This window comes from Limanda limanda, chromosome 5, assembly GCF_963576545.1.
Source record: "Limanda limanda chromosome 5, fLimLim1.1, whole genome shotgun sequence".
Lineage (NCBI taxonomy): Eukaryota > Metazoa > Chordata > Actinopteri > Pleuronectiformes > Pleuronectidae > Limanda > Limanda limanda.
The window spans coordinates 24,212,272-24,227,966 of record NC_083640.1 but is presented as its reverse complement, the minus strand read 5'-3'; the positions used below and the strand labels follow the sequence as shown (position 1 = coordinate 24,227,966).

Sequence of the window (15,695 nt, the reverse complement as noted above, 5' to 3'; positions counted from 1 at the left end):
AGACCAGGCACCAGCCATGGGCTATACAATAAAAAATCCTGAGCACTGACTGTGTTTATAGCTTCACCTTTTCCCTCTGAATGAATTCACCACTGAGGAAGAACTATCTGCGATGGAATCAGCTCCACTGGACCATAATGCAATTCACGGGGTGTTGTGTGTTCGGTAGAGGGCATCACCACGAATATAGACACGCACTCGTGTTTACAAATTACTTGGCTGCTCAGCTAAATAAAGGAAGTCATTAAGGGAAATTAAAGTTGGAAATCATTACCTGGAAAAGAGGAAGAGGAGCCGCGTTAAAAGAAAGTGAATTCAGGCTCCACTCTACCAAGTCAACACTGGGAGACACAGACGATGTCTCCGTGTCTTGAAAATTGATTTTAAACCGAAGCAAAGAAAAGGTCTGAACCCTGTTTTTCTTTATCAGGCTGATCCGTGGAATACCCACGTGTGGAAAGGTGTCAACGGGACTCCCACAAAGAAAAGAGCCATTGGATTCAAGAAGCTCGCCAAGTGAGTGTGAACACACACACACACACACACAATTCTTCTGTTTTGTTTGGGGATTTGGTTTCTTCTTCTTCATCTTCGGTCCTAAATGTCAAAGATAATATGCTGTAGAATGTGTGTAAGATCATTTAGGGCCAAACAAGTAATCACTCCTCTGATAAAAGTTCAACGCACTGGGAAGGAAGCTGGTGAACTTCATCCAATCAACCCCTCGGAGAGTAATCAGAGCTTTGTCAGGGTTCTGTCTCCGTATGCATGTGTGCTTCTCTATTTATATAATTGGCCTGGAGGAGATGACAAACTAGGTAATCACAATTGTCCCCCATCCGCTACCTTAATGTCAGCTGCACGGTGAAGAGAACCACGATAACACGCACTGTTAGTTTCTGTGGCTCCTATCATAAACCCCACAGTCCTTGAACGATGAGTTTTACTCGTCCTGTATCTTTAACGGTTTCCCTTCTTGTCTCTTTCCCGTCTGCAGGGCTGTGAAGTTTTCGGCCAAGCTCATGGGCCAGGCCATGGCCAAGCGGGTGAAAGCCACCATCCTGTTTGCGACGGAGACGGGCAAATCGCAAGACTACGCCAAAACTCTCTGTGAAATCTTCAAGCACGCGTTTGACGCAAAGGTACGCTTGCTCCCGCCTTGCATCACCTCACACCCGAGAGCTGCCACTGTAAGGACATGTAATTGAAAAAAGGAGGAATTCAAAGACATCATTCCTATACCGTACCTATACACCCCCTACCCACCCACCATCATTACCACTACCCCACCTCCTCGTCCAGCTGAGGAAGCCACGCAGATGCCACCTGAGCACATGTGATGAGAGGGTTTCTCACATCTCCTCTGGTGAAGTGAAAGTGCTGCGGGTCAGAGGCGAGCTTGAACCACCTAAGCGTTGAGCGGTGCAGTAGTTTAAGATCCTGCAGCACCTCTGGGTGTGCAAGTCTGTTAAGGGAGAAAAGAGAAAAGCAAAAACATGCTGCTCGCTATCAAACACTGTTGTGCTTCTTCCTCCAGGTCATATCCTCGTTTCCCCACAGAGGAGAGATTCATGCATGCAAGTGTGTGGATGTGTGTCACCGCGAGTGGGTGTGTGTAGTTGGATCGCAGGGCAGATGCGAGTGCCCGGGGGGGGCAAATCTTTGTTGTCGCGGGGCTAAAGCCTGTTTTTCTCCTTCACGCCTTCGGTTGTGTGTGCATGTTTAGCGCGAGCACGGCCCCCCCGTGGCAGACAAACACCATCTTGTCGAGTGGTATGCAACATGGATGCTCATTGTGTGGCAGCAGCACATTATCATCTCGTTAGAGGCCGGGACAGAGTGGTCATTACAACTTGCTCCTCTGCCAGCGGCTGTGTGTTCAGCCCTGAGTTACATGCTCCAGTCATCTGTCGTGTGGAATGTGTGTCTCAGAGGTGAGAGCCAGATAAAGACTGCGGCGTGGAAGTGGAGGACGAGATTCACTCGGTATCATCTCCTTTCCTTTCCCGCAGGTCACGTCGATGGATGAGTACGACGTGGTCGACCTGGAGCACGAGACGCTGGTGTTGGTGGTGACCAGCACGTTCGGCAACGGTGACCCACCAGAAAATGGAGAAGTGTGTTTATTGATGTTGGGTTCAACACGTTTGTTAATCAAATACAAGACAGATGCACGGATTTCTAACACTTGTTCTTTTGCTTGCTTTAGAAATTTGGAACTGCCTTAATGGAGATGCATCACCCGACATCCAACACAGCAGACAGGAAGTGAGTTGAGTCGCTCAGTCTGTGTTTGTATTCGTGTCTGTTTATTGTTTATTCTATGTCCGTCTCTTTTTTTTTGTTCCCCCTCGAGTTCTGCAACCGTTCATCTCATGTCTTTTTTCCTCCAGGAGCTACAAGGGCCGTTTCAACAGCGTCTCCTCGTACTCGGACACACGCAAATCCTCCAGTGACGAGCCGGAGCCCAGAATCAACTTTGAGAGCACCGGGCCTCTGGCTAATGTCAGGTAAACAAAACAGGATCAAATCAAACAGTCATGAGGACTGTTGTTTGTACTCGTCTCTAAAGAGGTTGTTCACAGACAAGAATGATCTTGTGATGTGCAGGTAATATGAGGTATAGATGACAGAGTAATTACAGGACAGATGAAGATGGTCATGTTTTAAACTGAAATTGTATTTACCTCTGCCAAGGTTGTGTTTTCATCTGTGTTTTTTTTCTATTAGTTAGAAGGGTTGAGTGAAAACTGGTGGTAAAAGGATGTTTCATGTGTCAGGGAGGAAATCATTAAATCTTGGTGTGGATCCAAGTCACCATTCGACTATTATTATTATTATTATTATAGTAAGTATATAGTGTGAAGTAGTATTTTGGTTATTTTAAAGTACAGCGTCACCACCAAAGGAAAGTAAGTTAGCAACTGTCTTTGTCAATTTATTCTTTATTCTTAATTTCTTCTGACAAACACAGTGATATGAAAGATTATTTAAAGTGTAGTTTTTTATAACGTGCCAACATGTTTGACAACATAACCCCTTAGATCTAAACTGTGTTCGGTGAACCTCTCTGAGCACAGACTCTTTGACAGAGTGCATTTATTTGCCTGCGATGATAAATCTTATTGCGCCGGACAGTTTGCTGATCTGATAAAGAAGAGGAGCCTCAGACTTGAAAGTGATGTGGGCCGACTGTTTCACAGCGAAGCAGCAGGAGGACCAGGACTTGTCTGTTCTCAGAAGAGCGCTCTCCCTCATGTTTACATCTATAAAACCAGGCATTCATAAATCGTCAGCTGTTTTCAACTGTTTGGAACTTTCCGAGGAGGAAGGAAAGGGCAATATTCTAAAGTGGGCTCGGCGGCAGCAGTTTTGCGAACGTGTGTGTTTGTGTTTTTCTTTTTAAACACCACCTGCCTGTCTATCTCTGTCTTCTTCCTGTGTGTTTGTGTTTAGGTTCTCAGTGTTTGGCCTTGGCTCCAGGGCCTACCCACACTTCTGCGCCTTTGCCCACGCTGTGGACACGCTGTTTGAGGAGCTGGGGGGGGAGCGCATCCTACGCATGGGAGAAGGAGATGAGCTGTGTGGTCAGGAGGAGTCGTTCAGAACCTGGGCCAAGAAGGTTTTTAAGGTCGGTTTCTCGAGCAAAGACCCTGTGGGCTAGGATTAGTTAATTTTCAACATCATACGACAACATGAGAAATATCTGAAATTCCTCTTGTGCTTTTAAAGGAACCCAAACGTCAGGGTTAGGGTAACATTTAACCCTGGAGATCATTTTTCAACCTATTCCTATTGCTGTCTGAAACGCAGTTGCTGGTTGAGGAACCATGGACTAATAAAGCGCTTCCTTCCCCGTGGCCGTTACGTGTCCAGGCTGCCTGTGACGTGTTCTGCGTCGGCGATGACGTGAACATCGAAAAGGCAAACGACTCCTTGATCAGCAACGACCGCAGCTGGAAGAAGAGCAAGTTCCGCATGACGTACACGGCCGAGGCGCCGGCGTTCACAGACGGTAAAGTGATGATCCTGTGGGAACTGAGTGGTGAACTGGTGATGATGCACTGATATTAAAGGAGCAATAAGGGCTAATGAGAGCTACAGGACAAAATGGCTGTGATATATCTGAAGAGGTGGGGGGGGGGCTTATTGAACAAGACCAGTGGCTCCTCCATTACATCACCTTGAGAGTTGGGCTCTGTTGTCCTTCCTGTTAATCTTGGTTCCGTGTCCTAAATGCTGAACCAGGTCTGATATAACATTGGCTCTTTGACCTGATTTGCATGAATTAATTTGGTAATTACAGCACTTAAATGGATCAAATATTAATGACATGACTTCACAGAATACTTTGAATAAAAAGGCAAAGATATAAACATTCAACAAAAACATTGTAGCATTTAAAGATTTATTATAAAATTAGTTTTAGCTCAGGGTTCCTAATAATCTGGTAACTCAATATAGTACATACGAACACAGTTAAAAACAGATAATAGATGGTACGATCGAAACCACTGGTGTTTCTATTCTTGGAGTATTAAACAAGTTCCAGAAGACATAAAGCAAAAATATAAAATGCAACACTTCTGTTTTCGCTCCCATTTTTCATGCGTTGAAGTAGAACATGTAAGATTTCCTTATTTAAAACAAAAGGTAAGTGTCTCCCAAATTCATTAAAATCCATATTACCGAACACTTGACATATGAAAAGCCTATTATAAAGCATGATTATGCACAGATATGAGGCCAATGTAACATGTGCAGAGTATCTTGAAGAAGGAGCATTATTAGGCACTGATCTTCAGGCTCACATATCAATATGGTATTGGTGGATAACTAACAACCTCCCAGTGATTTCCGGATCACCAAGTGTTGTTTGCCAATATGTAGATAAACCATGTAACGCCCTCTAAAGCCACACACATGCTTCTAAGCTTCACATCCCTGATATTCACCTGGTTCTTTTCATAAAAACAAGATTAGGTCTGTGGATAAACAGATTATTCTTGACCAGTTTCTCAATCTCAGTGTAAATGTCATGCATGTGATGCCGTGTTGCTCCCGTCTGCCAACAGCTTTACACAGCATTCACAAGAAGAAGGTTTATGGAGCAAAGATGCTGGAATCTGAAAACCTACAAAGTTCCAAATCCAAGTAAGTATTTACTCAAACGCGAAACGCAGGAATATTACTATTCTACTGGCGTCATTTTGTTTACTGTGCTTTACGGAACAGACTGAAAACGCTGCACCGTTCTTCCCTCTACCTCTGATCTCTCTCTTTTGCAGTCGCTCCACCATATTCGTGCGGCTCCACACAAACAACCACGACAGCCTGAGCTACCATCCCGGCGACCATCTGGGCATCTTCCCTGGCAACCACGAGGACCTGGTTACCGCTCTCATCGACAAACTGGAGGACGCGCCGCCTGTCAATCAGATTATCAAAGTGGAGTTCCTGGAGGAGAGGAACACGGCTCTAGGTGAGGGATGCCATTAGGGTATCTAAGCCCAGAAATCTTTCAGTGAAGCCGCTTATTGGCAGTTGAGGTGACACTATGCAACACATACGCTATTTTTGCTATTAAAATGTATCTTGAACATGACTGTTCTTCTTTTTCCTGCTTTCTTTAATCGTCAAACCCAAAATGAAAACCACTCACATTGGAGCTTCTCCTCCTGATTCACAGGCCTGGTTCCCAAAAGTGATTTACACTCAATGGTTGGCACGCAGATTGCAAATGGTGTCAATCGTCTTGTTTCACACAAAATCGCAAAAGAGGTTTGTGAGCCACGCTGGGCTCTCGCATGCTCGTGCCCGGGTGACAAGTATAGAGTTTGTTTGGATTGGTTTAGTGTGAGCAGGAGAGGAAACATGCTTGTGATCCAGAGCACAGCTTGCACGGTGCAAATTTGGCAAAACGGGCTGTGAGCTAATGTAGCAGGGCTAGTTTTAACATAACGATTCATGTGGCGTTGCTGTTTAATTCATGTTGTAAAATAATCTACACATTCCACAGATAGACAGCAACACTCTTGGTTTTCTGCAGGCGTAAGAAAACCAAACAAAGGATCTACAGATTTGGGTGATTTTTAACTGTGAGCTTATATAACATCTGCCAAGGAGGTTGTGTTTTCACCCCTGCTCATTCATTTGTTTCCTTGTTTTGTTGGCAAGATTATGCAAAACTTATCGAATGGATTTTCGCGAAACTTAGTGGAATGATGAAGCATGGGCCAAGAAAGAACTTAATGAATTGGCACAGATCAAACAGAACATTATCATTCCAAAATAGGGCATTTTTGGACATTTTCACAGATTTTGCTGGAAATTTGAAGAATCTTAAGGAGAAAAATTCGCAATTTAGTGTAGATTCAATTAAAATCTGCATCCAGTGAATTCCAATGTGATTTTCTCTGCAGGTGTAATCAGCAACTGGACCAGCGAGATGCGTATCCCTCCCTGCACCATCAACCACGTCTTCCAGTACTTCCTGGACATCACCACCCCCCCGAGCCCTGTGCTGCTGCAGCAGTTCGCTGCTCTGGCGACCAACGACAAGCAGAAGAAGAAACTGGAGGTCCTCAGTAAGGTAAATTCACTTAGAAATGTTTTCAGCCTTATCGTTATCACTGACCTTTTGGATTATCGAGCTGCTGCTGCTCGTCGCCTGGTTCCAGACACATGAGGGATTCACAATGTACAGTGTGTGCGTAGGCTTCATCCAAAAATACACCCCCTCTTTTTTCCAAGACATTTTCTTTACTTTTTATTATGAGACTCTATAAAAAGTCAGCATGTGTTTAAGGCTCAACAAAACACTCAACACACATGTTTGCTGGAAGATGGTTTCCTCTGAACTGGTTGGATGCACCTTGCGCTGATGGAAATACATACAGTAGGAGTGAGCTGGCGCCAAATTAAAGCCGTTGATCTTTCCTACCCAGAGCCATTCCCCCCCGTGCAGTGCTTCCCACAATTCACTCTACATTTTTGTCAATGTGTGGAGAAAGGCTGGCTGAAGCCAAGCAGTGACTCACACGCTCATACATCGAATCATTGTCACCAAAGCGAGAGGAAACGATGCAAGAGTTCTGATTTCGGGAAAAAAGGAAATAGTACAGCGCCGCAGATCATATTTATTTTTGTATGTGTTATGTCTCTGGATCATTTAAGGACTAAGACAGAGTTTCTTATTCTCTTTTTATATCATAGGATTTACACAAGCAAAATAACAAACGTTAGAGAAAAGAGTCAATCGATCGTGTCAGTTTTATTATTGTGTTCTCTGTTCAAAGACACAAAAAGGAATTGACAGAATAATATTTTATAAATGTATTAACGAGTAACTGTCTGATTTAATTAGGCCTTTTTGGAATGGGATGTTCACTGTGGTAATTCTGGTTGCAGCTTCTTTCCTGAAAAGACCCGCCGCAGAACCGGGAGGCTGCACTGCCACGGAGCGCTGGTTATGATTATTGAACATATCACGTGTCCAACACTGCACTTCCTTCCTTCTTGCCAAGTCTAAAGACAAAAATATGAGCAGTTCTACAGATATGTGAACCACAGACGGCCAGAGATTCCTGGAAATATTGTAGATTACTCAAAACACACTAATTATATCAGAACTGAACTCTTGAATAGTCCCACAACCCTGTATATTAACATAGGTAAAAAAAGAAAAGAAAAGTCCCCTAGAGTACTTTAATTGTCGGGTCCTTCAAACTGTGCTTTCACTCCAGCACATAGTCCACACTGGGCGTCTCAATGGGCGCCGTGTCACTAATAAGCAGCTTGAGAACAAAGATTTTTTGAAAGCCTGGTGGCAGTTCTCTAAATTCATCCCATCCAAATGTCAGCGATGACAAACTAAACCCAGTTGGACGGTGAACGGTGAGCGGCTCTGCCTGTGGCGGCCTCCTGCTCCTGAGTCAGAAATGTTTACAGATCTAAAAGAGGAAACCCTCCTCCGTGTTCTCCCCTCACTGCGCCACTTACTTTGCTTTCTTAATTAGGAGAAGAAAACTCATCAACTCACCGATAAATATCCACTCTTCCTTTTCTGTCTCCCCCCCACCCCCCCTTTCAACGCCCCAGGGCTTGCAGGAGTATGAGGAGTGGAAGTGGTACAACAATCCCACCCTGGTGGAGGTGCTGGAGGAGTTCCCTTCCATCCAGATGCCCTCCACGCTGCTGCTCACCCAGCTGCCCCTGCTGCAGCCTCGTTACTACTCCATCAGCTCCTCTCCAGAGCTGCACCCCGGGGAGATCCACCTCACCGTCGCTGTGGTCTCCTATCGGGCCAGAGGTACGGACCTACTGCTCATCTGGGGCTCCTTCTCACCCACAGCACTGTGTTGAGCATTAGCCACACATCCCTCTGAGGTTTTAACAGGTGTAGGCGAAGCTGCGGGTGTTACGGTCTTTCCTGTCTCTTATTGGGCTTTTGAGGGTCTGAAATCGGTCCCTTTATTTCTGGCATTTCTGACGATGATGTTCTTGACATTTCAGGGAAATGAAAAACGTAATCACACCCTGCGGATCCCGACGAACATTATTAAGCTGGTTATTACTCAAAAACGTGCACATTCTGTTTATCCATATATTTCACTGTGGGTGAGTTTATGTCGCGGATAAAAGGCCAGAGTCTGTGGATCTTTTCAAGGTTGTTGAAAATGACTCATCCAGGGACGGCTCAGAGGAAATAGATTGGAAGTTATCTTGGAAATCCGGTCTGCTTTATACAGCAGCTGGACCACGACTGCAATTACAAAGAGTTTGGATTTAGAAACACCTCAGGAAGATTCAGAATCTCAGACACAGATTCTATTTAGAGATACAAACTCAAATTTAGAGGAAAGGGTGTAAACTGCACTAATCTGTGTGACAGTGTGTAAAGTGACTTAACTACTCAGGTGTTAATGCTACTACTTCAGTTTATTACAAGGTCCTTGTGTCGCCACTTTTGCAATTCACATCCACTCTCCCCTCTGCTCACTATTATTTTCTCTCACACATGAAATGTATACCACAGCCGACATGCTCCTATGATTGTAAAAGCTGAATTACTGTAATTTCCCTTTTAGAGAGAGAGAGAGAGGGTTATGAAATTGCCCGAGCCTCGGATAACATGTTTGGGTCACGCACGCTTCCTGTGTCAGTTTGTGCACTTAAAGAGAGTGGGAGGCAGAGGGGTGGGGGGGGAGAAAAGGTGAAGTGTTGATTGAGTAATTGTCCCTTTCAGATGGAGAGGGGCCCGTCCACCATGGAGTGTGTTCATCGTGGCTCAACAGGATAGAGAAGGGGGAGATGGTGCCGTGTTTTGTCCGAGGGTAAGTATCAGGGTTATTTATTTTATATATTACGTGGATCAGTATTTTGGAATGTTTGACATTTGGGGACACGGTTCTAATTCGCTGTCTCACCGAGAGTTGGACATGACGATGGATACCAAACAACAATGTGAAGCTACCACAAGTCGGTAGCTAACTTAGCTTAGCATGGAAACTGGAAACAGGTGGAGGAGCTTGCCAGGCTCTTTCCACAGGTTAGAGATGTCCTGCCCCTCCTGCTGTCACCTAGCAACAGAGCTCCAGTTGGACACTTGCAGAAAGTTTTATAGAGAAGTGTGAATTTGGAGGAGATTTCGAAATGGGACGATCTCGATGCCCCGCTGTGACGCAATCATTCTTCACATGCAGCCTCACAAGGACACAGCTCCCGAATTGAGGCACAACTTTTGCTTCTCGATGTTGTAGTCCAGCCTTCACTGGTTGCTAGGCAACTGGTCCAGATCAGGAAATAGTCCGGCCCTTGTTTTTACACCAAACAGAAGGAGATAAATGTGGAGATCAGTGAGCTTTAGAAGTGCTGATGGGCGGATATTGTTTTTTATTTAGACCAAAGCTAACAGTAGATTCAAATTAAGCATAGAGACATTAAAGTGGTATCAACATTCTCCTCTAACTTGTTGCAGATATGCAAATGAAGATGTTTCCTAAACCATTTCACAGGCTGTTTTGTCATTTTTAAGACATTGTAAAAGTGTTGTTGCCTAATTTCTTTGTGCGTTTCTTTTTATATTTCAGTGCCCCATCTTTCCGACTTCCCAAAGACAACCAAGCACCTTGTATCCTGGTGGGTCCAGGAACAGGCATCGCCCCGTTCAGAAGCTTCTGGCAACAAAGACTCTACGACCGTGAACACAAAGGTTGGTTCTTCTTTTAAATGACTTAATTACTTAGACAGAATTTGACTGATTATGTGATTATCTGGAACAGACTGATTTCACTTATTCACACCTCTGAATAATGAGAAAAGATCAAACCTTGTCAGAGTAAACCATTATTTATACATCTTGAATCAACTCTGCCTGTCTTCTTTCAGAGATTGAATCGTGCCCCATGATCCTGGTGTTCGGTTGTCGGCAGTCGGAGATGGACCACATCTACAAGGAGGAGACGGTCCAGGCCAAGAACAAGGAGGTGTTCAAGGAGCTCTACTCGGCCTATTCCAGAGAACCCGGCAAACCAAAGGTACAGACACTAAACCGTCCGTTACCACGGATGAGTCAGCTCTCTTTGTACATCTGTGTGGGTTTGAAATAAAATCACAGCTGTGGTTATATTCTGGAGTGCACTTCAAATCATGTGTTTCCATTTCACCACTTTTAACTCTAGTTGTTCAGGTAACATTTTTAATGTTTATGTATTTTTTAGTACCAGAACATTTTCTTTCGATCTTCTGATGTTTTGTTTGATTGTGCTCTTGTTAGCATTAATTAAAAGACGCATACATTTTCATACATAATTATTCCAAGGTCACAACAGTCTTCCCGATTACAGTTTGAGCGGCTGCTACCTTGTACTTAGCTTCCTATCTGACTGTTTCTGTTTCTACTCCACTCACACTCGTGTCTCCTCCTCTGCCTCTGTGTCAGAAATACGTACAGGATGTTCTGCGCGAGCAGCTGTCGGAGACGCTGTACCACTGCCTGAAGGAGGAGGGAGGACACATCTACGTGTGCGGGGATGTAACGATGGCCGGAGATGTTCTCAAGACCATCCAGCAAGTCGTCAAGCAGCAGGGCAACATGAGCCTGGAGGACGCCGGCTTCTTCATCAGCAAGCTCCGGGTAAGAGAGAGAGGAAATCATTACACCACCATTAGATCGCTCAGTGGGGTCAGGAAAGAGAGGCTGCTAGTTTGAATCCAGGATGAAAAACATGAATGAAAGGTGAAGTCCGCCTTTGCAGTTTGCCGTTAAGGAAACGCAGTTTGATAATCTGCATCCTCTCATCCCTTTATAGTCTACATAATAATACAAATAATCATCATAAAAATAAGACTTAGGATAAAGGCATAATAATAGCAAATTGTATTAAAAGAAGTTAGAAATGGACAATGGCGTTAAAAAAGGATGAAATTAATCAAAAGAAAGATCATAGAAATAGGTTGGTACTTTACACCTGCTGCATTTGGACAAAGACGATGTTTTGCAGAGTATTGTGATGTATTGTGGTGAGTGAGCTCAAAGCCAAGAAGCTCAGACCTCATTCAGAGGGAGGATTTATGAAGGTGCCTTGCTGCTGCACTGGACAAATTGAATCCTGTTCCAAAAGGCCAGTTTGTGTCAGAGCAAATTACTGATGTGGCCTCAAGATAATAAAGAAAAACTTCTACTTTAAAAGATATGTATCTCTCTCTCTTCGTCTTTCTGTTTCCAGGACGAAAGTCGCTACCACGAGGACATCTTCGGTGTCACCCTGCGAACCTATGAGGTCACCAACCGGCTCCGCTCCGAGTCCATTGCCTACATTGAGGAGAGCAAAAAAGACCCAGATGAGTTAGTGGATTTCTTTCATCTCCACTGTTAAGCACTAATGCTTTTAAATGCAGATTGATTGCCTTCTTCTGCCTAATGTCCGAATGTCTCGGCCTCAGGATCTTGAAGGTTTTATTCAGTTTAATTTGCAGTTCAGTTCAACACTTGCTTTCACACATTCATCCTCCTGTGGATGATGTCTAGACATATTCAGGGTTACAAGGCTGACATGTCTGAAAGCAGCTCCGACTCGCTGACACTCACTGAAAAGAGTAGATGTTCCTCACACTTAGCGAGACGAACATGAATAGAGACGTATTCTGCTCATATTCCTGTTCCATCATTTTAATTTGTGTTTTAACTCGCAAAAGTTCACATGCTCTAATGTTCAGAAACCACATCACTTTCCTCAAACTGTCCATTGCTGCAGCTCCTCTTTTCAGCCTCTGTCTGAAACACTTGATTTTAGCTCCTGTATCTTTAAGACAAACACAACAAACCTATTTAACACACTAGAAGAAAGAAAAAACACAAACACATCATATATCTCTTTTGAAACTTTGGTTAATTTGTTCTTCTTAGTCGCTACATGAGCCTTTTGCTCATTTCTCAGTCATTTAGATACATTTATAGATTTAGAGTCATGACTCACGATTTATAAAAATAGCTCCACATGCCCTGAATGAAACCAGTAAGATACAGAACATTCATTTATTCCTCCCTTCATTCACACAATCTTCTGTTCTCCAGTGGATCTTAGGAAGCATGACAATGTCTATTGTTTACACATAAAACCAGGATCACTCACTTCTTGTCTTGGCTGCAACACCAATGAACTGTGCAGGATCTTATTATTCATCTTCTCATCATAGATCCTTATTCCCTGCTCACATGTAACAGCTGGTTATCTCATATCTCACAAAAAGAGAAACGTTTTGGCACCGGCTACTGAGATTCATCCCAACCAGCGAGATTACCACAGCGGCTCTGGTCCAACTCCAATCCGCAACCTGTAGTTGTTGGTGACGCCGGCGTGTTGTCACCCAATAGTTTCAGATGAAAACAGAGTGGGTAACCATAGAAACCCGTGGAGAGAAGAGGCCTTTAAACTAACAGGATTAGAGTGAGAGCGAGTGGCTCTGTTCCATTTCTGTTTTTGTTTCCGTCGTTATTTGTGCATTTTCAAGATTAAACACTTCATGTACTCTTGCCATGAGAGCAAAACAAGGGCCCTACATAGCCACTATGGCTCATTAAGTACCAACATAATGCATCACAGACGATGGTTCCTGTGTGGATTGTCACTTGAATTTCACATTTGGCCGTCAAAGCCCCTGCATGCTGGATGAGTAATGACTGTAACATCTCTATTTCTATGTCTCCGTTGCTCTCTGTCTCTCTGTCCCTCTGTCTCTCTGTCTGTCTGTCTTTCTCTCTGTGTCTCCTTCTGTCTTTTCCCTTCTCAGGGTTTTCTGCTTGTAAGTCTATGAATCGGGGGGTTTCCGACAACAACCAGTCCGGAGGATGCAGCAACACTGGTTGAAGAATACTGTGCCAATTTTTGTACTGTATAAAAAAAATGGTTTCTTTCTTTCTGTCTTTTTTTATATACCACTTTAATGTTTCTGTTGAGCTCTTTTGCGATTTCGTCTGTAGCAAGTTGGAAAATGTTCCGTTCTCTGAGAATCTGTTTTGCTTGTCGATGATTCTTCCAAAAATTATAAATTGATCATTTTTGATTTCATAACGTGTGAACCTATTGTAATGACCTGCCTCATTGTGAATGCATGACCAAGACAAGAATATACTCAACAAATATAATATACTCTGTGTTATTGTTACAGTGAAAAGGATTTTATCGAGGTTTTATATTTGCAAGGTAATTTGTGGCATCGATAACAGGAACAGGAATTGCTGGTGTATAAAGTTGATTTCATTGATTTATCAAGTATCAGGGCTGATCAAAGATATTTGGGGTGTTGTGCTGTTTTATTTATTTTTTTACATCAAAGGCTGAAGTTTCAGAACAATGTAGAATCGTGAAAGATTGACAGGTCACCGCAATGATGAATATCACATCCGGAGAGCGCTCACCTCCGCCAAGGCTAAAAGTTGCATATCGCAGGGTTAAAAGAAAGTGAAAAGAAAGTCCTTGATACGTCTGTTTTTGCCGGACCAGCTCCAAAATGTAATGTGTTCTTCCTTGAGTCGTGTTCCACCCATCGGTAAAAATGTCCTGGAAATTGGTTCCATAATTTTTGCATAATCTTAACTAACAAACATTAACGTGCAATCGCCAATTCCTAGAAGTCCCCTTAAATGTAGTCAAGCTGCACCAAATTTTAGATATTAGTTCCCAAACTTTGCCTGATATTTTTAATTTTGGTCATCTGGCTCTACCCCAAAATTTGAATGTTATTCCCTGACCCATCCCACCAAGTTTCCTGGTAATCCGTGCAGAGGTTTTTGTGTAATGCTGGTCAATGTCAAACAAACAAAAGAACAAACCGCGATTAAAGTGTAACCTCTTTGGCCGAGGTAACAAACGTATTCTCTCGCTCTTCTCCGCTGTCTAGTTAAATTGCATCAGCCTCCGCGGCAGCTCTCTTATTGGTGGCCTGTCCTTTCTCTCATAACCTCATAATCTCATGTGTCCCCATGGACAGCAGCAAGAAATCAAAGCTACCATGTGTCGCTATGTGGTGTTACTCAACTCCAAAACACTTCTTTAGGGCTCTCAGGTTTTCTTTAAAGATAGTTCAACATATTATACCGATATTATGAAGTCTCCTCTTTCTCCTTCTTGCTGAGTGCTCGATGAGGAAATCGATAGCCTGCCCCTCTCATGTCCGTGTGGTAGATATGAAGATACAGCCAGTGGTGAGTTAGCAGGCGTTCAGACCAGAAGTTCCACAAAAACCAAAGTTCCGTGTTGAAGTCGCAGCTCCCGGATCATGAATTTAAAAATAACCCTGTCCTAAAATGCAACTTGTAATTTCGTATTTAGTATATTTGTGAAGATTAAACAAAAATAACAATCATGTGATATATATATGCTTTAGATGTGCTGGTATAGGAAGCCTTTGTTTGAATGCTAAGCTAAGCTGATTAGCTGCAGGCTGTAGCGTCAGATCTACGGTACGAACATGGTCGTGGTATCGATCCTCACCTTCCTCAGCAAAAATAACTAATGCCAATTTTTTTTCTGGTCGGCAGCGAACCTCTTTTGTTACGTGAAAGTAAAAGTTCTGCTCCTGCACACCGCGCTGCCCCGATCACATGTGGCAGCTGTCGAATCTGCCCTGTGCTCACCGGATTTTAAAACTTTGGTTTGTCGGCATCATGACTCTTCTGCCTCTTGCCTTACATTCACTCTCTGCTTCTGCCTACATGCACCACATTCACTCACTTATTGTATCATGCCTCTCTCTCACTGTGACCTGACACCCGCTCAGTAGCATCAGCATGTGTGTGTATGTCTGTATGTGTGTGTGTGTGTGTCATATCAATCTCTGTACGTATGTGTGTCTCTATTCGAGTGGGTGGAAACGTGCATGTGCTCAGGTGTGTGTTTTTATATGGTTATTCTGCTCTGTCGTCTGCTAGCTCGTCACACTGGTCGGAATTTTTGAAACCAGCATGAGTGTGTTGCCGTGTTCGAGTCTGAAAATGAAATCTTACAGATGGTGTTTTGGTGACAGGAAACTGCCCACATGGCTTTTTGTTTTTTTGATCTGAGCAGTTCAGTCTCATTGTGAAGTTTTGTTTTGTTTTTAGACAAGAGGAGACAAGAGGCGGCCGCTCGGGTCATTTGCTGCTTTCCAATGAGTCACAGCTGTAATTTGAATATATTTGTGCGGCGGCTACA

The 15,695-nt window shown here is 43.6% G+C and overlaps 1 protein-coding gene across 1 annotated transcript in view; it reads left to right on the top strand.

Moving 5' to 3' along the window:
• nos1 (nitric oxide synthase 1 (neuronal)) overlaps positions 1–11,879 on the top strand; it is a 29,180-nt gene extending 17,301 nt beyond the window's left edge. The window contains exons 12-27 of the mRNA XM_061071947.1: positions 431–516; positions 998–1,142; positions 2,013–2,117; positions 2,210–2,268; positions 2,394–2,510; positions 3,457–3,631; positions 3,877–4,015; positions 5,076–5,154; positions 5,289–5,482; positions 6,423–6,592; positions 8,101–8,311; positions 9,248–9,335; positions 10,092–10,213; positions 10,390–10,538; positions 10,943–11,137; positions 11,730–11,879. Coding sequence (XP_060927930.1) covers positions 431–516; positions 998–1,142; positions 2,013–2,117; positions 2,210–2,268; positions 2,394–2,510; positions 3,457–3,631; positions 3,877–4,015; positions 5,076–5,154; positions 5,289–5,482; positions 6,423–6,592; positions 8,101–8,311; positions 9,248–9,335; positions 10,092–10,213; positions 10,390–10,538; positions 10,943–11,137; positions 11,730–11,879 — 2,184 coding nt within the window. The remainder of the gene's footprint in view (positions 1–430; positions 517–997; positions 1,143–2,012; positions 2,118–2,209; positions 2,269–2,393; positions 2,511–3,456; positions 3,632–3,876; positions 4,016–5,075; positions 5,155–5,288; positions 5,483–6,422; positions 6,593–8,100; positions 8,312–9,247; positions 9,336–10,091; positions 10,214–10,389; positions 10,539–10,942; positions 11,138–11,729) is intronic.
• Positions 11,880–15,695: the final 3,816 nt, after the last annotated feature.